Source organism: Chlorocebus sabaeus, chromosome 22 (assembly GCF_047675955.1).
Source record: "Chlorocebus sabaeus isolate Y175 chromosome 22, mChlSab1.0.hap1, whole genome shotgun sequence".
Classification (NCBI taxonomy): domain Eukaryota; kingdom Metazoa; phylum Chordata; class Mammalia; order Primates; family Cercopithecidae; genus Chlorocebus; species Chlorocebus sabaeus.
The window spans coordinates 70,418,658-70,445,718 of NC_132925.1; the positions used below are offsets into that span (position 1 = coordinate 70,418,658).

The window sequence follows — 27,061 nt, forward strand, 5'->3', positions numbered from 1 at the left end:
GAGTTATGTTTAAGAAAGAGTCCTTATCTTTTATATTGAATTATTTACAGATGAAATTAGTTAAGTCTTGGTTTTGCTTCAAAATAATACATACAGGAGGGCAGAAAGTAGGTGAGAATATAAATGAAACAATATTAGCCAGGCGTTGATAACTTAAAACTAGGTGGAAACATGGGAGGTGGTTATTACACTGGTCTTTGACTTTTTGTGTGTACTTGAAATTTTCCATTATAAAAACTTTTTTGTTTTGGCTTTAAAGGAATACAAAGGGAGAGAGAAAGGGGAAAACAAAACAAAAGGCCAGGTTCTGCAGAAAGACAGGAAGGAAATCTAACACAATGCCTGAGTGTTAACCCCTGGATGCATTCCACCTTGTCTACAATGGCCAAATGGAAAGGCCTTGTGTAAGAGCATGGGCCCTGGGTTCAAATCCTGTTCTTCTACCCCCAACTGGGGAGACTTTTGCTACCACACATCTCAGTGCCTCAGTTTCCCATTTGTAAAGTGGATTTCAAGAATGAATTTTGAAGACCCTTTTCATTTTTCCAAACACAGAGATGAGACTCAATTTTACAAAGTTTATGTGCATCACCTAAAAAACTGCACGTCCCTTATGGTAAAACCAAGTCAAAAGTCATGGCCTTCATCCTATGAGACAGACAGAAAGGAAACCCCTACCATGCCTGCTTCTCTCCCTACCTCTTTTCATCTCTGTTTTTCCATTTATGGTTAAGAAAGCAAGAAAATTTGCCTAGCCCAAAAGTTTTCCCTCTTTTTCTATCTAGAGGGGAATATGAGTAATGAACTTTTCCATCAGGTTTGTTTTTCCTGGACATGGTGCACCCCCTCCAGCTGCTAAAACATGTGATCCTGAAGGAGACCTTAAATAAACTTAAATGTTCCTTATCGGTCAGTCCCAGTTTGTACTAAATTATGAATTAATTTTCTGTATTTGGTACTTTTCCTTTTTAAACAGAAGTTCTATTCATTCAAAATATTAGTTGAGAACTTTCCAGGTTCCACATGTTATAGCCCTGAACAAGGCAGAAATGGTCCTGAACCCAATTATTCCTGTGACTGGCTCTTTCCTGACCTCCAGTCTTAATTCAAGAACTCACTCTCCCCAAACAGCATTCTCCACCCCTCTTTATCATGTCTTCCTGCTTTATTTTCTTCCTAAGTCTTGCTCTTATCTGAAATTACCTCATTTATGAATGAAATTATTTTTTGTTTCATGCCCCCCTCTGGATACCTCTCCTGTTCACCACTGTTCCCCCACCGTCTCAGAAAAAACAAAACAAAACAAAAACCAGATTTATTTGGCTTATGGTTCTTGGAGGCTGGAAGTCCAAGAACATGGCACTGGCATCTGGCAGGGTCATCACATGGCTGAAGGCAGAAGAGCACACAGGTTCATAGGAAGAAAGAGGAAAAATGTGGGCTGAACTTATCTTTTATTAGAAACCTACCTCCATGATAACTAATCTACTACTGTAATAATGAATTAATTCATTATCATGTCTTAAAGGTCCCACTTCTTTTTTTGTTTGTTTGTTTGTTTGTTTATGAGGCAGGGTCTCACTGTGACACCCAGGCTGGAGTGTAGAGTGGCACAGTCTTGGCTCATTGCAGCCTCAACCTCCTAGGCTCAAGTGATTCTCCTACTTCAGCCTCCTGAGTATCTGGGACTATAGGCACATGCCATCACACTTGGCTAATTTTTGTGTTTTTTGTAGAGATGGAGTTTCACCATATTGCCCTGGCTGGTCTCAAACTCCTGAACTCAAGCAATCTGTTCTTGGCTTCCCAAACTGCTGGGATTACAGGCATGTGCCCCCGCCCCCCGCCCCCTGATCTGGCCAGTCCCATCTCTTAATACTGTGAGAATGGCAATTAAATTTTAACATGAGTTTTAGTGGGGACATTCAAACCATAGCACAATGCAAAATGAAAATGTGGGATTCCTTGTTCAAAAATGATGAAGAATTGTGAGACAGCAGAACACTAAACCAAGCATGAGGCCCTTCTGAACACTGAATCCTGTGGGCGTACATAGGCCACACACCCAGCTCTGATGTCCAATACCTGATAGGCGTTCAAAACAATAATTACAAAATTATTTTTTGTAAAAATAATTTTTTACAATTATTTTTAATTGTAAAAATTTAAATATTTTTGTAATTTTGTAAAAATAATTACAAAAAAGAAAATTTTTCTTAAATTTGCAATGAATGCAAATTTAAGAAAAATCATCAGGTATCCAAGAAGCTCTGACATACAGATTGATAAAAGATTAAAAACGGAAACCAGCATGTGCGTGAAAGGAATGTGTAATTCCTCAATTGCAGAGTTGACTATGAGGTGACAAATAAAGTGATTACTCTTCTCTTTTTGAGAGATGCCAGGTCCAGGCTGTAAATTTGTCGAAGGTCAGAACCATGGTGTTTTCATCTTTGACTTCCTTGTAAGGCCTCTGCATGTATTTGATGCTCAAGAAATATTTGAGCCGAACTGAACTGTTTCTAGAGGCTGAATTAGAGAAAGATGAGAAGTTATGAGGAAATATTTTTTTCTTTAGTGTGAACCTCACTAAACTTAGGAGGAGATGAGCTGGTCTTAAAGTTTGTCCTCTTACTTTATGACAAATGGTTTAGTTCCATGCCCAGCCATCAGAGTTTTGGAAAACTACAATACATTGCCTCTGTTGCAATTTTATGGTGCGTCTGGCATTCATTCAGTTTGTGAAATGTTCTGTGATGAAAGTGATACTTTTGTGATAAAACGCAAAGCTTCTCTTAAAGATAAAAGTCAGGATCCTGCTTCCACATATTTTTCCTTAAATTGGTGGACATATATCCCTTGTTCCACCCTCACAGTCAATGAAAGCTGCCACAAAGTCACCAATACGTATGTACAAGCTCACCAGTTAGGTGATCATCCAACTGTGTCACAATTTGTATTTTATAGGCACGGTTTCACATAGAAGCTCATATTTCATTTGGACCTATTCCAGGATACAGTTTCATTTTCAGTGGGACTCCTAAACATGGCTCCCCAAGTCTACATTCCCTAATCCCAGGTTAAACCTTGCCTTGTGTCTGGCTGCATGGCAGAAGGCATTTGGAAGAACATTTGTTTCAGGTTGGATATAGCATCAGCTTTGCCACTGTCCTGTTCTGGTCTTTGAATGCCAGTTATCTGGGACCCCTTCTGATTTACTGATTGCAAAACTCCTGTCTGATACCCCACTCCTGCAGGAATTATCCATTTCCTCCCATTTCCTCAAGACTGAATCCCTGGCACCTATGCCCTTGTCCCATCTTTGCTCCTAAAGCCCCACCAAACTCCCCAATCCTGTGTTTATAAGCACCCACATTCTCGAACAGTGTTGGTCAGTGGACTAATGGTGTCAGATTCCAATTATCTTTTCTCACACAAACTGACATATTAGATAGGATCTTTTTGTTCGCAAATAAAGTTTTGTTTGAAAATCAGAACTAGCTTGAGCAGAAACGGAAATTATAGACTCAGTAACTGAAAAAGCCAGGGAATGACTTCAGGTTCAATGGCATTTAGTAATTCAGACAATGACATTGGAGTCTGTCTCTCTCCAACACTTCTGTCTGGCATGAGGTTTCCTGGTAGTTCCAGACTCTCACCCAAGCAACTTTGTAACTCCAGAACAAACAAAAACAGAGATACTTCTTCTCTGATCCCTATAACTAATGGGTATGGGGTATATTCGTAAGGGTTCTCTAAAGGGACAGAATTAATAGGATACTATATATAATATATATTATATTGTATGTTATATGTTATATATTATATGTTGTATGTTATATAATACGTTATATATAATATGTTATGTTATATATATTATATATATATAAAGGGGAATTTATTAAGCATTAACTCACATTAACTCACATGATCACAAGGTCCCACAATAGGCTGACTGCAGGCTGAGGAGCAAGGAGAGCCAATCCGAGTCCCCAGACTGAAGAAATTGGAGTCTGGTGTTCGAGGTCAGGAAGCATCCAGCATGGGAGAAAAATGTAGGCTGGGAGGCTAGGCCAGTCTTGTCTTTTCACATTTTTCTGCCTGCTTTATATTCTAGCCATACTAGCAGCTGATTAGATGGTGCCCCCAGATGAAGGGTGGGTCTGCCTTTCCCAGCCCACTGACTTAAATGTTAATCTCCTTTGGCAATACCCTCAGAGGCACACCCAGGATCAATACTTGGCATCCTTCAATCCAATCAAGTTGACGCTAAGTATTAACCATCATATTGGGATAGAGTGATTTTATTGGTCAGTCTGGAATCACATATTCATCCTCTTTATATGGGGATATGGGGTTCCCCCCAACCCCCAGTTATTTGGATAGTGTCCCTATAGAAAAGCAGGGATCCTGTTTCCTAATTTTTTTTTTTTTTTTTTTTTTTTTTTTGAGACGGAGTCTTGGTCTGTCATCCAGGCTGGAGTGCAGTGGCGCGATCTCGGTTCACTGCAACCTCTGTCTCCCAGGTTGAAGCAATTCTCCTGCCTCAGCCTCCCAAGTAGCTGGGAAGACAGGCATGTGCCACCACACCTGGCTAATTTTTGTATTTTTAGTAGAGACAGGGTTACGCCATGTTGGCCAGGCTGGTCTCAAACTCCTTACCTCGGGTGATCCGCCCACCTCAGCCTCCCAAAGTGCTGAGATTACAGGCGTGAGACACTGCGCCTGGCCTCCTAATTTTAATACTCCTGATAGACTCCCATCTCTATGTGTTCTCACACCATAACCTGAGCTTGCCCAGCCTTCTCCCGAATTTGATCTGTCAACCTTCACCTGGCCCTCAAGCTGCCCTGGCCTCCTGGTTTTAGCCTTGCCTGATCTAGCCCATCTTGCTGCTGAAACTGGCTATCAAAATTCTGATTGTCCTTCAACAGTGAAAACATTTTTACCATACAGTCAGAAATGTCCCACTAGTTCTCTCAGTTGACTCTCCAGCCCAGTAAGAAAAGGTACCATGTATTGAGTTTTTACTGTTATATGTTAACAAATAGAAGGTTCTGTCAAATAAAGTACTATAATAACTCCCCACCTTCCCAACGAGAAGACTCAGAGCAAATGTTTTGGATTAACCTATATAAAAGTATAGAAATATATATGAAATATTAGAAAATTTACTCCTTATAGTAGGAGTGTCATAACACTTGTTATGCAGATTAATAACCGGAATGTTTTCTTTCTTGATTGAATAATTTAATTCAACTTCTTCACGTGCATCTGTGTGCTGGCACTGAAACAAAAGTCTTCTTTGAGTCATCCTTGTATCACAGCACAGCATCTCCACTTCTGCCCAAGTTGTTTGAGCTATATAGCACTTCTTCAGTCTCCATATGTGATACTTTTCTGGGAATATCATTGACCAGCATTTTTTTTTCCTTTTTCCATTTATCCTATAAGTATATATGCATGAAATAATGTTTAAGTAACTTGTTTCTTCTAACATCCAACCCCTCCAATTGGGAGGTCACACGCTCACAAATAATTACTAAATCTGTATTAAAGGTTTTGCCTTTCTAACCTTTTCTACTGATATCATCAAGTGATTTCTATTTTCATCCAAATTTGGCATTGACTGAAGTTGTTACAGGCTGCCGTGTCTTCCCCAGACAATATATTGTGGTCATAGTAATTAGAGTCTTTGCAAGGATTTGAAGATAAAGCTGCTCCCTGGTTTCTGAGAGATTAACATTTTGTGGGGGTAAAGGGAGGTACCCCACCCTGTATTTAGATACCTGTGGTATCTCCCAGGCAAATTCTTTGAGCTTTCCATGAACTATCTCTTTTAATTCCCCCAGCACTCCTGAAGGATATCAGGATTTTTATCTCCATTTTACAAAGGAGGGAACCAATTCTCAGAAAGATCAAGTAACTTTCCCACGGATATATACAGCTGTAAAACACCAGGTTTCTCTGACTCTAGAGAGTCTTAGAGACTTAGTCTTACGGTTATCTTCTTATCCGTACCATACTCTTGAGCAAAATTCCAGACTGTTCTTTTTTTCAGGTGGGAGGAGCATGATACCCTGTCCCAAGCTTTTACTTAATCATTCTTTTTTTTAAAAAAAGTAAATTGATTATTTTTCCTATATTCTATATGTTTTTCTCTCTTCCTTCAAGCATAATGTATTTTAATTATTTCCTATTCACTGAATGACTTTAATAGTAATGATTTCATTAAATGCAAATGGTGAAATGAATCTTTTCTGAGACCACATCATTCTGCCAAGATTTTCTGTTGCAGCTGGCATCTCTGATTAATTTTACTAAGGTTGTTCCATGGAATTCTGAGTTTCTTTCTGAGTGGAAAAGCTGTTGACATCAACTGGCTGTGAGTAGCAAAGTTGAGTTAAATATTATTTTTATTTATATTCATTAAATTCCCAGCCTCATCCAGAACAAGCGTAGAACGAAGAGCCAAAATTGAAGTTTAGATTTGTACATGGCATTGCCTATCTCTGAATAATTACCCAAACTAAAGCTTGCATTATCAATGAAGTTTAGAAAACAGTAGATGACATTTCATCATGTTTTAAATGTGTAGTAAAGAAAGCCTTTGAGTGGCCAAAAGAAATAGCAGAAGTTTTTCAGTTGTTTTTATTTTCCCATTTCTCCCGTGACTCATATTGAAAGGCTTTTGTTTCTAATCAAAGCAACAAACAGTATGGTCATTTCCTTGAGATTATATGGCAGCGGAAGGCGTCGGGGGTTTTTAAGTTCCTACTTCCACTGGTTTGTAGTTGGAGAAAATGCAAGCACATGCGCGCACGCGCACACACACACACAGAGCACACAAGTCACACAAGTGCTTAATACGTGTGTCTTTTGTCTTAAGCACTGTCTTCAGTTCCTTTAAATGAGCCGAGGTCATGATGGTTCAGAGGTAAGAATGATTTTTTTATGATCTTCCAACTGCAGACTGTGTAACAGTGCTTCTTCAGCTTTAACTGGCATTTCACAGCAAAGTCTTGGGCAGATTTTAATATTGTACTGGGGGTGGACTAATCTAAGAACTAATATTGCAGAACCCAACTTGCAGAAAAGGAAATTACAAGAAATGTTTATCTTCACTCTTTTGAAGGAATTACTTTTTCCAAAACGGAGTTGGATGTGCTCTGTTTGATACCTAAGTGAAGATGGTCCTTAAAGACGCCCATCGTCCAGAGGGTTTTCCTGTCATTGTTTTAATGCTATCTTTGCTCCTTTAAAGGTCGTGAAAGGCTGATTTCTTATTTTGCTTTAGAACTTCGGCAAATATGAAGTATGTAATTCCACCTCATCACCCTTTCTTCTGCTCCCACCACTCTCTCCTTTTTTCTACTTTTTCTTTCTTTTTAATTTTAAAAACTTGAGTTTCTTTATGGATGTAGAAAAGACAGAGAGAGGGCAGGAACTGTGTCAGTCAGCAGCACAAAAATGCTCTTTGATTTATAATTGTTCATCGTTTCATCAGCAAGATGTGTTTGGGGCCTTCCCTGTTTTTGTGAACACTTGGCAACAAAAATTCTGTGGTGTCCTAGAGCTCATTAGCAGCCCCTCTGAAAGGATCCTTTGATGTGGGTCCCTGTTTTGCCTCCAGAAAGAAGGAAAATTGAATTTTGTCCTCCAGTCTAGTTTGTGGTGAGGATTCTATGTGATCAGAATTCAGCAGCTCAAGATAGAAACCTCGGAAATGCCATTTTTGGGGACAGCTTCCAATTAATTAATAAAACTTTTATGATTTGTCAGAGGAAGTCCTACATCCTTATTAAAGGGAAGGCTTTTTTTCTTTCCTGCCTTGTAATGTGGTTATGGTAAACTCATTAAGTCCAACTCCATGTGGCCATTTTTCTTCCCTGATGGGTAGATGTTGATGGTGGAGGGGAGGAATATCTGGGTAAAAAACAAAGGAAATTATCTCATCCAGTGGACTGCAAAACTCTCGGGGATAGAAGGAAGTCTGTAGAGGAAGTGGGTAGTATTGGGTAGAGAAGAGAAAAGTCAAAGAAATTAAATATATCACAATAGGAACTGGAATAGTACCCTTTTGCCATAATATAACAACATAATAGTGTAGCCTTAGAAATGAGTCCATTATCTCTAAATCAGTCCTATCTAAAGGTATCCAATATCTGAAGAAATGGAAAAGAATATAATCTTATCCAAATGCAGTCCTGTGACCTGGATTCTAAGTGGCATTATGGTGACCTAAAGCCTCATTATAAATGATCCTGTTCTTAAGATTCAGGCCATAGAACCTCCTGAGAAGTAAGACTATCTTGTTATGCAGCCCTTTCAGGGCTCAGAAATTACAGCTCTTAGCAGAGGGTCTAAAATATTCCCAGACATACCAAGTTCCACTCCAGAGCATACTCTGTGTGTTCCACTGTGTTCAGTCCTACATTTGGAGTATGCAGGGAAGTTGTTACTACTAGAATGGAGGTTCCTGCAGACAGGTAGAGATGTGGAGAGAATTCCCAGTAACTATCAGGAGGCAGGGTGATGGGTGGTGGACAAATTTTATTGGCTGAGCAGAATTGTTAGATATATTTATGCCATGGAGCATTTCCAGAAGAAACCTTGTAAGTCACTTTGTCCAATCTCCTCATTCTGTTACTGAAGAGATTAAAATCCAGAGAAGATGAGGAATTTTTCTAAGACTTCCTATCCCATTAGGGGCAGGGCACAGCCTGGATTCTGGATCTCCTGAGTTCCGAATCTATGCTCTGTCCACCCTTCGTCTTTTCTGGGCCAGAGGATGATTTTGCCTAATTTCCAGCATCTCTGAATTTCATGCAGCAAGAATTTCTTTTCATGGGTGCGTGCATCTTGGAATAGAAAGGTGGGAGCTGCATCCAAATGAGATTCTGCTTTCTGTTCTGCATGGCTTCCAATTGCTAGCAGAAGCCTGTGCACAGGTGCACAAAAGACCCCAGGAAAAGAACTACATGTCTTGTCTCTTATCACAAAAAGCTATAGTGCTAGGTAAAACCATAATAAAACATGTTCTCTTTGTTTCAAAAATATTGTGACAACCTGAAAATCTTAGTGAGTTCTCAGCAGAGGCCTGTCTCGGGATCATAATTCAAGTATGAGACTTACATTTGTCCCTGAGGTAGATTCTGTCAAGCTCCAATTAAGACTTTTTTCTCACTTGATGTTGGAAAACTAGAAGCATTTTTAAATGCAATATTTTCCTAAACTGGAAAGGTAAACCTGAGTACAGGTAAACTATACATTAATATATGTTTATGTGATTTGGCAAGGTTGAACAATCAATTTATTATTCCAATAACAACCGTCTAAGAAAAGGAAGGTATTGGGCATATTCCCTGTATACTTCACATGCTTTTTTTTCTTCCCCCACTTAGAGGAAGCTTTTGTAGATCGGGCTGTAAAGGTATGCACACTTCTGTTGTCTTGTATTGGTTTATTTTCTCCTTTGGTTTTCTTTTCTTCTTTCCTTGTAAATTGAAATGAACAGTTCTGCAGACGTTGTACTTACTCTTTCAGGAACACGTTTTTATACTATCATTTCTATTAGGTGTTTCTAGATTCAGGTTTTCCAGTCAGGAGGGACAGTAGTCCAGAAGCTGGTCTTCTATAAAGGAGAATCTTTATCCTGTACAACAGTATGGTGCAGCTGAAAAGCCCAGTAGACAAGAGAGAGAGAATTGGACTCCAGGTCTAACTCTGCCACTTACTGACAAGCTATGTGGTCTTGGGAGCTAATTTTTCCTATTCAGTCCTCAGAATCCACATTGATGAGTGAAGGGATTAGACTAATGCTGAGGCTATTTTTCAGCTTAGAAATGCTCTATGACTCCTAATTATTTGTAGTTACTTCCCTATTACCCAGATATATTACAGCTCTATCTGTCATTCTGTTTACCTCCATCTCTCTCCCTCTTTCCCTTCCTTTCCTCCCTCCTTCTCTCCTTTTTCTCCCCCTTCTTTCTTCCTTTCCAGTGATATTCTCCTTTTCACATAGGAAGAAATTCAGGGCACAGACTAAAATGGCCCAGATGCCTGTAGAGCCACTGGCAGTATATGGATAGGGACAAACTAAGTAAGGCAAGGTTGGAAATGGAGAAATTACTCATGCCACTAATTGGAGTCAGACATTCAGATGCTGTCTAGGAAGAAATCAGGATCTTTGGTAATGGATACAACTCTTAGATTGAAATTTGACACTGGCCCTTGGATTCCAAATTATTTAAAAGTCAACACATATTCTCTGGGTATGTACTGCACCAGCAATGTGTCAGACTTGGGCTTACAGAGGTGAATAAGAGGCAGCCACTATACTTACGAGGCCATGACCAGCTGGGGAATATAAATAGGAATCCTCCAGTGACTCTCTGTAGCTCTTACAAGCTTGACTTTTAGTTCATTTGCAACTCACTCTTGGGGAGTATAGAAACTGTTAACACGAGCCGGGCGTGGTGGCTCATGCCTGTAATCCCAGCACTTTGGGAGGCTGAGGCGGTCAGATCACTTGAGACCAGGAGTTTGATACCAGCCTGGCCAATGTGGTGAGACCCCGTCTCTACTAAAATTACAAAAATTAGCCAGGCATCGTGGCACGCACCTATAATCCCAGCTACTCGGGAGGCTGAGGCAGGAGAATTGCTTGAACCCAGGAGGCAGAGGTTGCGGTGAGCCAGGATCGCACCACTGCCCTTTAGCCTGGGTGACAGAGCGAGACCCTGTCTCAAAAAAAAAAAAAAAAAAAAAAAAAAAAAAAAGCTGTTAAGACAAAATGGCTGTAAGTAGTGGAGTTTAATTAATATGATTTTCAGGTCAAGAGATTAAATTGACAGGGGTATATCCAGGTAAGAATTGAATAATGTGAACTAAGACAAACAAACAGTGACCCTAAAGCATTCAGGAGTCCACGGTTAAAAATTCTGTTTTTGATAGGCTCTATCCACACTAAACAGACAAAGAGAGGATGTGTCCAGAGTGGAGTGTTAGCATGAGGCTTTGCATGTAAATCCTACTTTGTCATTTACAAACTGAGTGACCTCCCCTCTGGGCTTCTGATGGGGGTAATTAAAACTACCTTGTCAGCCTAATGCAGTGGTTCATGCCTTCAATTCCAGCACTTTGGAGATTGAGACAGGAAGATCACTTGAGGCCAGGAGGTCAAAACCAGCCTGGGCAGCATAGCAAGACCCTATCTCTACAAAATTTTTAAAAATTAGGCAGGTGTGGTGGTATGCCTCTGTAGTCCCAGCAACTTGGGAAGTTGAAGCAGGAGGATCGCTTGATCCCAGGAGTCCGAGGCTGCAGTTAGCTATGGATTGTGCCACAGCACTCCAGCCTGGGTGACAGAGCGAGACCCTGTCTCTAAAAATAAAATAAAATAAAATATTTAAAAACTACCTTTTAACAAATCTCTCCCTATCCCTTCTTCCCCCACCCTTCCTAGCCTCTAGTATTTGTTAAAGGATGCAAAATTACAGCTAGACAGGAGGAATAAGTTCTAGTGTTCTATAGCACTATAGGGTGACTGTAGTTAGCACTAATATATAGTTTCAAATAGGAGGATATTGAATGTTCCCAACACAAAGAAATGATAAATGTTTGAAATGATGGGTATACTAATTACCCTGATCTAATCACTATAGATGATATAGACTATTATCAATTTAGAATTAAAACTACATTTTAATGTTATTGAGGGGGTTAGAGCTAGCATCTGGCACTGAAGTACCTAATAAGTGGCAGTTACTTTTGTTTAATAATATTATCATACAACTATCCCAAATATGGCAAATGATGACAGTGGTGTCATAAAAATATTTAGACACGATCAGAAGATTGAGTGTACAAAGTAATGAATGGGTAATCTTTTTTCAGGGCCTGTAATGTTCATAATAATATAAATAGAAACCAATTATTCATTAGCCCACATCCGAATCTCTCTGCATCTTGACAGTGTCTGGATATCCCATCGGCGTTCTGTCATTTGGACACATGAGATCACTTGACTCTGCACTTTGTCTGGATTTCACTGGGCAAAAGTTCACAAATAAGTAATCACAGTATGTCCATTGCAGACTTTGGTCTTGCCTTCAGGTCAAGTGTTCATCTTTTTAAGGACCTGTTTCTCAATCACTTTAAGGACATGGACCGAATACAAATCTGGGTCCAGGAAGTTCTAAAATGTCTTCCTGGAAAGATTCTCTTTGACATATTTTGCCTATATTTACGGGGGGAAGTACCTGCAAGCTTCTCTAATGTCATTAGTAGACGTGCGAGAGGTCACAGCTTAAGAACTACAGCCCTAAGTGAGCTGTGTGTATCTTTCAGAGAAATGGTAAGAAACTATTTGGCCTTTGTGTGTGATGCCTGTCTTAGTCCATTTTGTGCTGCTACAACAGAGTAACTGCAACTCAGTAATTTATAAAGAGCAGAAATTTATTTTTCACAGTGTGAGGCTGGGACATCTAAGATCAAGGGGCTGGCACTCAATTTGTTAAGGGCTATCTTGCTATATCCTCACATGGCAAAAGGTGAAAAGGCAAGCTTGCCAAATGCTGCATGAAGTCTATTTTATAAGGGCTTTAATCCCATTAAGTAGAGAGAGCAACCTTCAAGGCTTAATCACCTCCTAAAGGCCCTGCCTCTTAATACTACAGACATTGGCAACACCTGAATTTTGGAGGGACTACAAATCATAGCAATGCCCGAGAAACAAGGTTTTCTGGAACTCTTTAGCACCTAACTGTATTTGAGCCTGCCAGAAGTGTGGTGTCCTGTAATTGACATGGGCTCTATGGAAGGTATTTAGAATGTAAGAGCAAGCTTTGCCACCTCCACTCCTGCAGCTATTTATACTGTTCCTCTGGGAGCAGGAATCATACCTTTAGCAACACCAGGTGCAGAGGAGGCCGATTCCCTCTTGGTATTTGGCCTTGTATTGAGTTGAGAGTGAGGTCACTCTAGTGGGACCTGAAGGTAATTGCTGTATTCACCATTAGAACAGTCATCTGGCTTTAGGGGATTCCTCTGTAAATCTGCAGAGATTTTTTTCAGTAACCACTGCATTTGAGTTGGAAGAATAGGAGGTTGTTCATGGTAACTGTACATCTCCTAGTGCCCACCTTGAGATGCAAACAGCCCTCTTCATTAGAACAAGGACTGAGGTCCGAGGAGCCTCACTCGTCTTGCTTTACAGTATTCTTTTTTCCTTCTTTTTGAAAGAAACCATTGATCGATCAGTGATCTTTTAACTACTATGTATGAAAAAGAGTGCCATGGTGTCTTCCCAATTTTTGTAAAATGAATATGCAACTCCATTTTTTATTTTTTTATTTTATATGCAACTCCATTTTAAAATTATTTTTCGCAAGTCCATTTTTTATTTATTTTTTATTGAGTAGCCTCTTTTGCAAAGTGCATGCTATAAGCTGAGAGTACAGTGGTTAGCAAGACAAAGTACCTAGAGGCAGACATTAAATAACAAAATACATCATTATTTAAGCACAATTGTGAAAACTGATGCAACAAAGAAGTATAGAGAAGTAAAAGACAATTAAGCTCATAGTAAGAGCTATGGAACCCAAAACTATTCGAAACACTCTGTGTGCATCAGCTCACTTAAACCTCATACTCTGTTACCTCCATGATGCAGATCAGGAAACCAGGTAACCAAGAGATGAAGTCGTCTGCCCATGGTGGTGACACTAGCAAAGCATCTAAGCCATGATTTGAACCCTGGGTGGTCTGACTGCAGGATCTTCACCCATAACCACTGCACGACGGCTCCTATGAAAACATGACTTTTAGAACAAGATCACATTCTTTGCAAAAACATCGATGGAGCTGGAGGCCATTATCCTTAGCCAATTAATGCAGAAAACCAAATATCATATGTTCTCACTTATAAGTGGGAGCTAAATAATAAGAACACAGGACACAAAGAGGGGAACAACAGACACCAAGGCAAGGGTAGAGGGTGGGAGGAGGGAGAGTATCAGAAAAAATAACCATCAGGTACTGTACTATATGCTTAGTACCTGTGTGATGAAATCATCTGTACACTAAACCCCCATGATGTGATTGAGTTTACCTTTATAACAAACCTGTACATGTACCCCTGAGCCTAAAAGTTAAAAAAAAATAAAAAACAGAAATAATGACTTTTAATCTATGTTTTTAGAGATGAGTTGGGTTAATCAGGCACTTTCCCCACCCCCTCATGCCTTGAGCTAGAAGGGAGATCTTACAGAGGAAGGCAATGTGGCTGGGGCCCAGGGAGTAAGAGGAAATTAACACAAGACCAGGGGAAGAGTGGGCAGGAACCACGCAGTGCAGGGCTTGGTAAGCCGCCTCGGGGATGGGAGCTTTTTTCTGATTGAATTAGGTTCAATCAGAACCTAATTGGTTGGCTCTGAAGTTAAACTGCCCCGTCAAGAATCCTCTCTCAGGGGACCTGCATGCCTGTGATATGAAGCCACTGAAGGGTGTTCTCCTGAGCTGGCTGGATTATTTCACATCCATTTAATATTGTGGATGTGGAGAGCAGGCTGCCCGGGGATATTTCATCTGTTCTGCTGACTTGTCCCATGGACGTGTCTCCCAAGTCAAAATGTTTTCCGCCTTTTTAGAGGCCTGCAGGACTATATTTGCCTTTTTTGTTTTTGTTTTTTTATTATACTTTAAGCTCTGGGATACATTTATTTTTCTTAATGGTTCATGTAGCTACATCGTTCCTGTGACAGGTTTGGTAATTAATAGTCATCATGGCTAACGCTGAGTGCCAGGCACTGTGCTGGGTGCTTTCTACGAATTCTCCTGTTGCCTTCTCAATTCTGTGGGGCAGATACTGTCATTATTCATATTTTTCAGATAAAGAAACAGACTAAAAGGGATTAAACGAGTTGCCCAAAGTCCCACGGGCTAGTGTCAGAGTTAGGTCTCGCACACAGGTTTTCCTGATTCCAAAGTCCATGCTTGACTCTCCACTGTCGCCTCCCCACATGCGGAACTTCTTATTTTATGGATGCAAAAACTGTCCAAAGTTAATAATAGAACTGATTATAAAACTCAGGTTTGACATTAAGTTTCACTTTCTAGGCCAATAGTTAAATCTCATAAGAAAAAAAAAATAAAGAAAATGAAAGGAAACTGAACAGAACACCAGGACCTTCACCATGACCTGAAGCAGGCTTGCAAACATGTTACACTTTTACCAGCCCACAGACCAGCTGAGTCAGTCACACTGGCATAAATAGAGAAATCTAAAGCAAATGGCAGGGGGTGTGTAGGGATCTGTGCTTGGATATTAACCCATGAGGAGTCTGGGAGAGAGAACAAAGGGGCAGAGAAGAATAGTTTTAATAGGTATTGGGTGCTTACTATGTGCCAGGCACTGTGCTAAGTTATTTATAGCTATTCACTAGTTTGGTTTCATTGGTGTTTTTTGTTTTTTAACTTTTATTTTAGTTTCAGGAGTACATGTACAGGTTGGTTCTGTAGATAAATTGAGTATCATGGGGGTTTGGTGTACATATTATTTTGTTACTCAGGTAATAAGCATAGTACTCAATAGGTAGATTTTTGATCCTCACCCTCCTCCTATCCTCCACCCTCAAGTAGGCCTTGGTGTCTGTTGTTCCCTTCTTTGTGTCCATGTGTACTCAATGTTTAGCTCCCACTTACAGGTGAGAACATGCAGTGTTTGGGTTTCTGTGCCTTTATTAGTCTGCTTATGATAATGACCTCCAGCTCCACTCATGTTATTGCAAAGGACATTATCTCACTTTTTATGGCTGCGTAGTATTCCATGGTATATATATGACACACTTTCTTTATCTGTTCTACCATTAATGGACATTTAGGTTGATTTCATGTCTTTGCCATTGTGTTTGTTTGTTTTTGTTTTTTGAGACAGTCTCACTCTGTTGCCCAGGCTGGAGTGCAGTGGCATGATCTTGGCTCACTGCAACCTCTGCCTCCCGGGTTCAAGCAATTCTGCCTCAGCCTCCAAAAGTAGCTGGGATTACAGGCATGCGCCACCATGCCTGGCTAATTTTTTTGTACTTTTAGTAGAGACTGGGTTTCTCCATGTTGACCAAGCTGGTCTCGAACTCCTGACCTCATGTGATCCACCCACTTCGGCCTCCCAAAGTGCTGGGATTACAAGAGTGAGCCACCACACCCGGCCAAGCCATTGTGGGTATTCACTCATTTGATCCTCACAACAACCTTATGAAGTTGGTCGTGTTTGCATGCCCATTTTACAGATGAGTACCAGTGCAAAAAGCCTTTTGGATTATTTCTCATTCTTCCATTTTTGCCTCACCCACTCCAGTCTGGTCTCCTCACAGTAAGCACACTTATCCTTTTTAAATAGCCCCAGATTATCTTCTCCATGCCTAAAAGCCTCCATTGGCTTTTTGCTGCATTTGAAACAAACTATACTTCTTACTATGGCCTACAATGCAGTGCATGAATCTAGCCCAGTGGTTTCAGACTTCAGCAGGCATGAGAGTGACCTGGAAGGCTGTGAACACACAGATTGCCGGGTGCCACTCTGTATTCCTAACAGGCTCCAGTTGATGCTGCTGTCAGTCCTAAGACCACACTTCAAGAACCACTGATGAGCCCCTCATTAACTCTAAGCTTGTCTCTTGTTCTCTCCCTCTTGGTGACGAAGCTCCAGCCACATTTGTTGCCTTTTCTTTTTCTTCTTATATTGTGCATTCTCCATAGGGTGACTTCACCCCCAAGGGAAGTTGTAATTGGTTCTTGAGGGGTAAAGAAAATCTTCGGTATTAAAATTTCAGCCCTTCAAAACTCAGTTCTCAGCGGGGTGTGGTGACTCACACCTATAATCCCAGCACTTTGGGATGCTGAGGTGGGCAGATCACTTGAGGTCAGGAGTTCAAAACCAGCCTGGCCAATATGGTGAACCCTGTCTCTACTAAAAATATAAAAATTATCTGGGCATGGTGGCATGCACCTGTAATCCCAGCTACTCAGGAGACTGAGGCAGGAGAATCACCTGAACCTAGGAGGTGGAGGTTGCAGTGAGCTGAGATTGCAGCCTGGGTGACAGAGTGAGACTCTGTCTCAAAAAAAAAAAAAAAAAACCACAAGTCTGTCCTGCCCAGCAGATAAGATATAAAGTATATCTGTGGTATTAACATTTCATGGGGGAGGAAGGTATTGGGGGGAAAAAGTGCCTAGAAAGGCTCCTTAAGAGTGCAGTTATGCGGCCAGGTGCAGTGGCTCATGCCTGTAATCCCAACACTTTGGGAAGCTGAAGTGGGCAGATCACAAGGATGCAAAAATTAGCCGGGCATGGTGTTGCACGCCTGTAGTCCCAGCTACTCAGGAGGCTGAGGCAGGAGAATTGCTTGAATCTGGGAGGCAGAGGTTGCAGTGAGCCGAGATCGCGCCACTGCACTCCAGCCTGGGCAACAGAGCAAGACTCCATCTCGGTGGGGGGGGGGGGGGGGAAGTGCAATAATGAAAAAAAAAAAAGTTATGCAACAATGTCTTAACCCAAGTATGTTCTGCCTCAGGGCCTTTGCACTTGTTGGCCTCTGTCTGTAATATGCTTTTATCAGATCTGCCAAGGCTGAATCCTCATCATTGCTATTTCTGACTAAATGTTGCCTCCTCAAATAGCCCTTTCCTAACTGCTTTATTTATAGCATTTTAGAGGATGTCTCACTCTGTCACCCAAGCTGGAGTGCAGCGGTGTGACCATAGCTCATAGCTCAGGGCATAACTCATAGCTCACTGCAGCCTCAAACTCCTGGGCTCAAGCGATCCTTCTTCCTCGGCCTCCAAAAGTGCTGGGATTACAGGTGTGAACCACTGACCCAGCCTGCTCTGTCTAAAATAACAACTCTCCCCATCACATTAGTCTGTATTCTCATTTTCATATACTTAACACGATCTGAAACCACCCTGTATGTTGCTTGATTTGCTTGTTTTCTGGCTTTCTCCTTTGCTGGCAAGTCTTTGAGAGAGGAGCACTTGACTCTCTGGCTTGTGTCACTGTTGAGTCCCCAGAGCCTATTATAAACTCTGGAACACAATAAGAGCTTGATGAATATTTGTGAATATGTGAATGGATGCTAATTACACAGTGAATAAAGCAGTGGAGCTAAGATTTGGACTCAGGTGCTCAGACTTCAAATCCCCTGTTTAGCAACTACTGAAACCCAGGGGTCATTCAATGGAAGGTACCCAGCAGGAAGAATGCTGTCACAGTTAACTGAGCCTACAGATGACAGTGCTTAACCTCTGAGTTATCCAAAAGGCACAGTGAAGAAGCAAAATTTTCCCCCTAAATTCCCCAGATCATTTAATTTCAGTCCCACATTGTATTTTTTTTAATTTTTTTTTTTTTTTTTTTTTTTTTTGTAGAGATAGGGTTTCACCATGTTGTCCAGGCTGGACTTGAACTCCTGGCCTCAAGCAATCCGCCCACCTCCGCCTCCCAAAGTGCTGGGATTTATAGGCGTGAACCACCGCACCTGGCCTCCCTATCATTTTATTTTCTCCCATGGCTATCACCACCAGGAGGAAGAGAGGGAGGGGGACCTCAGTGGTGATTTTATGCTAAGGATTATGGGTAACATCATCCCCCCATTTTACAAATGAGACTGGGGTTCAAAAAGCTTAGTTAAGTGTCTAAGGCCACAGAGTCAGTGATTAAAGAGGATGTGAAGCCAGCCTGCTTTGTCTTCTTCTGGAGCCTCTCCTTGAGGCTGACACACCTGATCATAGCCTCATTATCTTAAGAGTGTTAGCCCTATCCAGTGGCCAGCACACTCTAGACACTTCTGTTATTGTAGAGAGACCTGTTAGAGATGGATGCAAGAGATTTTCCCTTTTTTAGCCTTGCCTCTGCTGTCTTGGGAAAGTGGGAAGTTTGCTTTCAATGACATATCTCATGATCTGTAAATAAAAGAAAAATAATTTCTGGTCACTTCAATTATGGCATAAGATTCAATTATCTGACACCCACCCTCACCGTCTCCCCAACAAAACTGTGTAGTCACTACTTTATCCTCAAAAACCTGGCACAGAATAGGTGCTCAAAAAATAGTCATTCACTGGAAAGCCAACAAAACAATGAATGAAGCCAGCAAAATGGACCATGTTCACGATTTGATGGAAATTGGATATTTTATTATGTAATCAGAAGAAAGAATGATAAAATAGAGTAATTGCCAATTACAGGGAAAAAACAGTCCAGATTGTCCCCTATGTTATTAAAGCTTAATTAATAACTTACTCCTGTGCTGCAGAAGAGGTACCTATGTATTTCTGTAGCAACTAACCAGAGCTCAAATTGGCTGTAACACAGAGACCATTGTAATGGAAAAAAACTGAAAGTTCTACAAGGATTTCTAATTCTCAACCAAAATATTCATGGAAATCTGGGGGTGATCTGGCTCGTTTGACTTTTTCAGGTTCATATCTTTTTTCTCCATGTTCCATCCCTGTCTGCACCACGGGATTCCCTTTTCTTGTTTAAGCAAATCATTTCTCTTTGATGAAACTCTTCCTTGCTCCAGTGCACTAAAGCCTTCAGGACTCTGACAGTAGTTGGAATAGTTCACAAGCCAGAAAAACCAGAGCTTTTATCTCCAGGACTGTTGCCGAATTCTCCAATTTTTTTAAAAGTGTGTATTTTTTTCATTGACTACAGCAGTCTAATAAAAGGCTTCAGGGACTGGCAGGCTGAGCCATCGAGGCAGCCAAGACCATAACGATGGAGCACTGCAGATTCCCAAAAGCATCCCTGGTTTGGGAGAGCTGCATTCAGCTTACAATTCTAGTTTAATGTGATGGAAAGACTTCCCACTGTAAAAGGCACAAGATGAAGCATTGCATACAGGAACTGGCTTATATCTTAGTTTGATATTTTTAAACTCTGCTTTTTGGTGAATGCTCTTGTTAAGGACCAGGAGATGGTTTGAGGCGATAGAAAAAAGGAGTTCCTGGCTGGGCACCATGGATAATGCCTGTAATCCCAGCACTTTGGGAGGCCAAGGTGGGAGGATTGTTGGAGCCCAGGAGTTTGAGAATAGCCTGGGCAAAATTGCAAGACCCCATCTCTACAAAAAAAAAAAAAAAAAAAAAAAGTAGCCAAGTGTGGTGGTGCACACCTGTAGTCCTAGCTACTGGGGAAGCTGAAGTAGGAAGATCATTTGAGCTCAGGAGTTCAAGGCTGCAGTGAGTCATGATCGCACCACTGCACTCCAGCCTGGGCGATGGAGTGAGACCCTGTCTCAAAATAAAGAAAGAAAAAGAAAAGAAAGAAAGGAACAGCTATCAGGAGTCTTGTCTCATTTACCTTTGTGACTACAAGGGAGGAAGAAGTCCCTGGGGAGTCAGACAGGTATGATACCTGATCTTGACCTCCCTCTAAGTAGCCGGTGACTTCAGGCAAGCCATGTGCCCTCTCTGAGTAGCTGCTTCTTTGGGCCTCAGTGACCTCATCTGTAAAATGGGGGTATGACATTTCTGGCACATTGAGACTCCTTGTAAAGTTCAAAAGAGGAAATAGAGGTGAAAGCACTGAAAATTTAAGGCACTCCAGATAGGCGAGGTGATGATGGAACATTCAGACTAGGTTTGTTTTTTTTGTTGTTGTTTTCAGACTAGGTTTGTATGTGGCCAGACCTGCCTGCTCCCTTCTCTTCTGCAAGGTCCAGGGACAGAGTGGAACCTGCTCACCACCTGCCCAGCACCTGAACATGGACTTTGGGAGCATTCATCCTGAAGGAGTCTGTATCAATTGCTCGGTGTTTGTTTGTTTGTTTTTTCTGAGATGGAGTCTCACTATCACCCAGACTGGAGTGCAATGGCGTGATCTCGGCTCACTGCAACCTCCGGCCTCCTGGGTTCAAGCAATTCTCTGCCTCAGCCTCCCAAGTAGCTGGGATTACAGGCGCCAGCCACCGCACCTGGCTAAGTTTTGTATTTTTAGTAGAACCGGGGTTTCATCATCTTGACCAGGCTAGTCTTGAACCCCTGACCTCTTGATCCACCCACCTCGGCCTCCCAAAGTGCTGGGATTACAAGCATGAGCCACCACGCCCAGCCAATTGCTTGATTTTTATTAGTGAAAAGTATAATATTATTAACAATTATTAATATTACCATTTAGAGAGTGTGTACTCTGCCAAACATTTTATATATCTTATCTCATGTGAGCCACCCAGCCCTGGGAAGTGAGTGTGCTGTGAGTTTCTCCATTTTCAGACAAGAAAACCAAGGGTCAAGAGAAGTGAGGTAAGCGATACAAGGTCATACAGGTAGTATAGAGCAGAGCTGGGATTTCAGTCCAAGTCTGTGCTCTTGACCCTCACACTTCTTAAATAATACACCGTACTTTAAAAAGTAATAATATGGAATGCTAACAGTGCACTAGGCAAAATTATCTCCATTTCACAGCTGCTGCTCAGAGAGGTTACATGGCTTGCCTAAAGTCACCAGCTTTAGTTAGAGGGCGGGCCAGGATCAGATATCATACCTGTCTGACTCCCCCGGGACTGCTCCCAAGCACGGCCCTGCGCCGAGGGGCTGAGTGGCCAGCTGCATCCAGTGTTATCCCCCTGCCTAAAGCAAGAGTGATCGAAATTTCAAATTCTGGAATTTAATGACTCCTCAATGAGTTTGCATAATCCCCTGTCCAGGCCACTCTTACCAGAAGCACCAATGCTTTTTTAAGTGACCCCACTCCACCCTCCCCACCCTTCAGAAATACTATTCAAGAGCAAGTGTAAGAAACAGCTTTGAGATAGGGACACGGGGGAAAATATTTGGTTCCCTGGATACAGCCTTGAGTGTTGGGTGAGATTTCCTCTCACAAGACACGTCCCTTCTGATGGAGGCAGAACGGAACTGAGATTAGAAGAGAGCAGAACAGAAGTGGGAGAAACTTGCCGACAGAGCATAATGACATGTGCTCAAATCTGCTTGTGAATGAAAAAGCTGGAAACGTCTTCCACCGGTGCTTTAAGGTCATGGCAGCCTCCTTCAGCAGGGGAAAGATTCCAGAAAGATAGCAGCAACACAACAGGGAGGCATCTAGCAATTAAGTGGCAAAAGAGGCCAGGCGTGGTGGCGCACACCTGTAATCCCAGCACTTTGGGAGGCTGAGGCGGGAGGATCACTTAAGCCCAGGAGTTCAAAACCAGACTGGGCAACATAGTGAGACCCTGTCTCTATTGTAAAATACATAGATAATTTAAAAAAAAAAAAAAAAAAAGGCAGCTGGGCGCGGTGGCTCACTCCTGTAATCCCAGAACTGTGGGAGGCTGAGGCGGGTGGATCACGAGGTCAGAAGTTCGAGACCAGCCTGACCAACGTGGTGAAACGCTGTCTCTACTAAAAATACAAAAATTAGCCAGGTATATTTCCGTGCGCCTGTAATCCCAGCTACTCAGGAGGTTAAGACAGGAGAATCGCTTGAAACCAGGAGGCAGAGGTTGCAGTGAGCTGAGATCGCCCCATTGCACTCCAGCCTGGGTGACAGAGTGAGACTCCATCTCAAAAAAAAAAAAAAAAAAAAAGGCAAAAGAATCAAAACATAATGTTGCATATCTTGAATATATACAATATTAAAAAAAAAAAAAGACAAAGGAGTCACTCAGCTTCAAAGAAGAAATTGGTAGAAAACTCAGAAGTGGAGCAGGAGATGGAAATGAAGGAAGATTGACTCATTCGTTCATTCCACAAATATTTATTGAGCCCCAGGAGGAGCTAGGCACTATCTTAGGGGCTAGGAAAACACCAGGAAATGAAACAAATCTCCGCGTTTTCGGAACTTACATTCCAGTGGCAAAAGAGCTGGAAAGGCAAATGACATGGAGGATCTGATATTAGAGTTGCCATCCAAGGTCAGGAGACCTTCATCAATGAGCTATGCACTGCGGATTTCTTGAAGTATAATAATAAATTTATTTTTAACTAATCCCAGCACTTTGGGAGGCCGAGACGGGCGGATCACGAGGTCAGGAGATCGAGACCATCCTGGCTAACACGACGAAACCCCATCTCTACTAAAAATTACCAAAAAAAAAACTAGCTGGGCGTGGTGGCGGGCGCCTGTAGTCCCAGCTACTCGGGAGGCTGAGGCAGGAGAATGGCGTGAATCCGGGAGGTGGAGCTTGCAGTGAGCCGAGATCCGGCCGCTGCACTCCAGCCTGGGCAACAGCGAGACTCCATCTCAAAAAAAAATAAATAAATAAATAATAATAATAATAATAAATTTATTTTTAACTTTTAGGTTCAGGGGGTACATGTGAAGATTTGTTACACAGGTAAACTCGTGTCACGGGGGTTTATTGTACAGATTATGTCATCAGCCAAGTATTAAGCCCAGTACTCAATAATAAATTATAACAAATTCCAGCACTTTGGGAGGCTGAGGCAGGCAGATCACCTGAGGTCGGGAGTTCAAGACCAGCCTGGCCAACGTAGTGAAACCCTGTGTCTACTGAAAATACAAAAAAAAATTAGCTGGGCGGTGGCGGGCGCCTATAATCCCAGCTACTTGGGAGGCTGAGGCAGGAGAATCGCTTGAACCTGGGAGGCAGAGGTTGCAGCAAGCCAAGATCACACCATTGCACTCCAGCCCAGGCAAAAGTGTGAGACTCCTTCTAAAAAAAAAAAAAAAAAAAAAAAAGCTGGGCGTAGTGGTGCATGCCTGTAGTCCCAGCCAACTTGAGAAGCTGAGGTAGAAGAATTGCTTGAATCTGGGAGGCAGAAGTTACAGTGAGCAGAGACTGCGCTGTTCCACTCCAGCCTGGGTGACAGAGTGAGACTCTGTCTCAAAACATAAAAATAAAAATAAAAAAATAAATTGTAACAGTCACCTTTATGCTGATCTCTGTTTGCCAAGTTCTGTGCATAACAACCCTGGAAGGTATTAGTAAATCTATTTTAGAGATTCAAAATAGTAAGTCCTACTAAAGTTAAGTAAGCTGGGCTTCGAACACAATTCTCTCTAAACCTGAAGCCTCTGTTCATCTTTATCATGTGGTCTTTCAGTGGCCTCCACATCCTGAGTGTTCTGACTATCCCTTTCTCCACTGGCATGCTGGTAAATGTTTCTCAGCTGTTACCGGAAAGTGGTCCTGATCGAGAGCCCAAGAGAGGGTTCTTAGATCTCAAGCAGGAAAGAATTTATGATGAGTCCATAGAGTAAAGTGAAAGCAAGTTTATTAGAGAAGTAAAGAAACAAAAGAATGGCTACTCCATAGGCAGAGTAGCACCGAGAGCTGCTAGATGGTTATTTTTATGATTATTTCTTGATCATATGCTAAACAAGGGGTGGATTATTCATGAATTTTCCAGGAAACGGGCAGGCGGTTCCCAGAAATGAGGGTTCTTTCCCTTTTTAGATGATATAGTGTAACTTGTGGACGTTGCCATGGCATTTGTAAACTGTCATGGTGCTGGTGAGAATGTTTTAAAGTATGCTATTGCATTATAATTAGCGTATAATGAGCAGTGAGGACTACCAGAGGTCTTTTTTCCTCACCTTCTTGGTTTTGGTGGGTTTTGGCTGGCTTCTTTGCTGCGTCCTGTTTCATCAGCTGAGTCTTTATGACCTGTATCTCGTGATACCAGCCCTGCTGACCTCCTATCTCATCCTGTGACTAAGAATGCCTGACCTCCTGCGAATGCGGCCCAGTAGGTCTCAGCCTTATTTTACCCAGGTCCTATTCAAGATGGAGTCACTCCAGTGCAAACACCTCTGACACAACCAGCTCTGGGGAAAAAAAGGACACTGATTTGCAGCACTTGCCATTTTCTGTGGTATAAATACTCTCACCTTGACTGACTTACTGATCTGGGACGAGATGAGCAGTAGCACATTATTAAATGGTATTACTGCCATGCAGATACAATAACCACAAGAGCAAAGGTCATAGTAAATGTAGTAAAACAATTAGAAAGTGAAGAGTTTTTTTACCTTTGCTTTTAATGCAATTTATTTCATTGTAAGTTCATGTACTTTAATATTGGTTGTACCTAACAACCAGCTTGAAAATGGGACAGTGGACTTTTGTGAGTGGCCAAGAGCCGATTCTCCACCACCATTCTGTCTCTCAAAAGATCTTTCCCCCCAGTTGTATTCCCTGGTGCTTGCCAAGAAATGTGGTTTTTTTGTTGTTTTTTTTTTTACTCCTTTTTCATATTTCTCTGTTCTCCTGACCTGTGGCTTCCAGTTTTGGTTTTTTTTTTTAAATCTTTGAATCCCACATTGGCTTCAAAAAATGTCTGCATCACATTTGAAAACACAGCCTGCATTAGGCGTCAAGGAAGTTTCATAACGAAATAATAGAATCCTGTAAGTTGAGAGGAAGTATTTCTTCTGTGATAATGAAACAAATCCTGGATGTTAAGATTAAGAATTTTTCTGTATGTCCCAAATGAGTTTGACTTTTCTGTTTTTACAATTTGGTGATGCTTTTCTAAAACCCTTACCCAAATACGATGTTTCTACCAACAAATCAGAGGTAGGCTAGGACTCTGGACCTAATACAATCCGTGTGTCTTAATTATAAACTCCCTAAGGAGGGCTTATATCAGCCTCTACCTATACACAAGTCACAAAAAATAAAGAGACTTGGAAAGCATAAATCAGAGACATTCTAACAGGGTTGATGAAAAATTGAAACATGAAAACTCTGACAGTAAGCATGTACTCCAAAATTAATGTAAAGTCGATTCTGATTTTCTCATTAATTTTTGCTAATTCTTAGGTTCTCAGGACTAAGTATGTGATTTGTTTGCTTTGTGAGTGGCTTCCATTGAGCCCAGGATTTCCAAATGTATTATACCATGAATAGACAATACCTAGAATATCTTTAAATTACAAGTACTGCAGTTAATTTTCAATATCTCTTCACACAAGTTACACTTGAGACTTTTAAGTTTTTGAAAGACACAGTACTTTTCTGCACCTTCCTACAGGTTGTTTTTCACGGGAAAAGAGAAAACTGACAGTTGGCAAAGCAAAAAGTTTCCAGACCACAGGGTGTCTGCTACTTGCATAATCACTGAAGCCAAAATTTCCATTTTCTACAAGGCGACTGGAGCACTTTCATTTCTGGTTAACCTGAACTGCAGATGAAAATGAAAATCCCCCCGCCCCCAACCCACAGGCTGTGCTCTCAGCTTTTCTTGGTTCCATTTTTGTGACTTTTCCTGTTTACAGTATCTGTGCCCTCCCATTTTTTTTTATTTTTTATTTTTGACTCATTGATACTGTACCATGACGTCTAAAAATACAGCCTAACAACTGGTTTTAAGCAACGAGGCTGTTTCTTTTGGGAGAGGAACAGCAGAAATCCTGCATGTTTTTCTGAAAATAAACATTTGACAGTCTCTTCTTGGTGCCTAATAGGAGTTTCTAATTGGAAAAGCACAGTCAGAATGTAAAGAGAATCTTGCTTTTCACTGCAGTTTCTTCCGTGTAGATATATGCCCTGATTTTTCCCTCTCATGTTGTTTGTTGAGCACCTTTTTGAGCTTGGCCCAGTGCCTTATAAACTGTGGGACCTCAGACAAGTTATTCTCAACCTCCTGGAATCTGAGATTGTGGAAACTATCTGCTTCACAGGGTAGGTTTGAGAGCTCAATGGAGAAAATGTATGTAAAAGCCGATGACATAGACAAAGCCATCAACACATATTAACTTGCATTTTATGTAGGTAAGAACAAAGGTATCCTTGCCCAAGACATGACTGGTCACAATCAAATAAGGTTTTAGAGTTTACCACCTTCCTTCCCCAGCTTTGGACATATGGACAGCTAAAAATGGTGGTTGTAATTTAGTCTGTTGATTATCACTAGAAAAATGAGATTAAATGAATCCCCAGCTATTAGGTTTTTGGGTCTCTCCAGGGTTTAACTGGTGGGTTGATTGTCAGCTTAAATATGACAGCTTAATGTCTTAATAATGTAGAAGAGGCTGGCCATGGTGGCTCATGCCTATAATCCCAGCACTATGGGAGGCTGAGGCGGGAGGATC

General features: G+C 41.4%; 1 protein-coding gene across 3 annotated transcripts in view; it reads left to right on the plus strand.

Moving 5' to 3' along the window:
- The window catches only part of FRMD4B (FERM domain containing 4B), a 363,826-nt gene that overhangs the window by 181,218 nt on the left and 155,547 nt on the right, over nt 1–27,061 (plus strand). Inside the window, exon 1 of one of the 3 annotated variants that reach the window (XM_073009939.1) lies at nt 6,857–6,937. The exons of the other annotated variants lie outside the window; for them this stretch is intronic. Within the exon in view, the coding sequence (XP_072866040.1) occupies nt 6,911–6,937 (27 nt within the window). The 5' untranslated portion in view covers nt 6,857–6,910. Of the gene's footprint in view, nt 1–6,856; nt 6,938–27,061 lie in introns of those variants that run through there. 3 annotated transcript variants of the gene reach the window in all.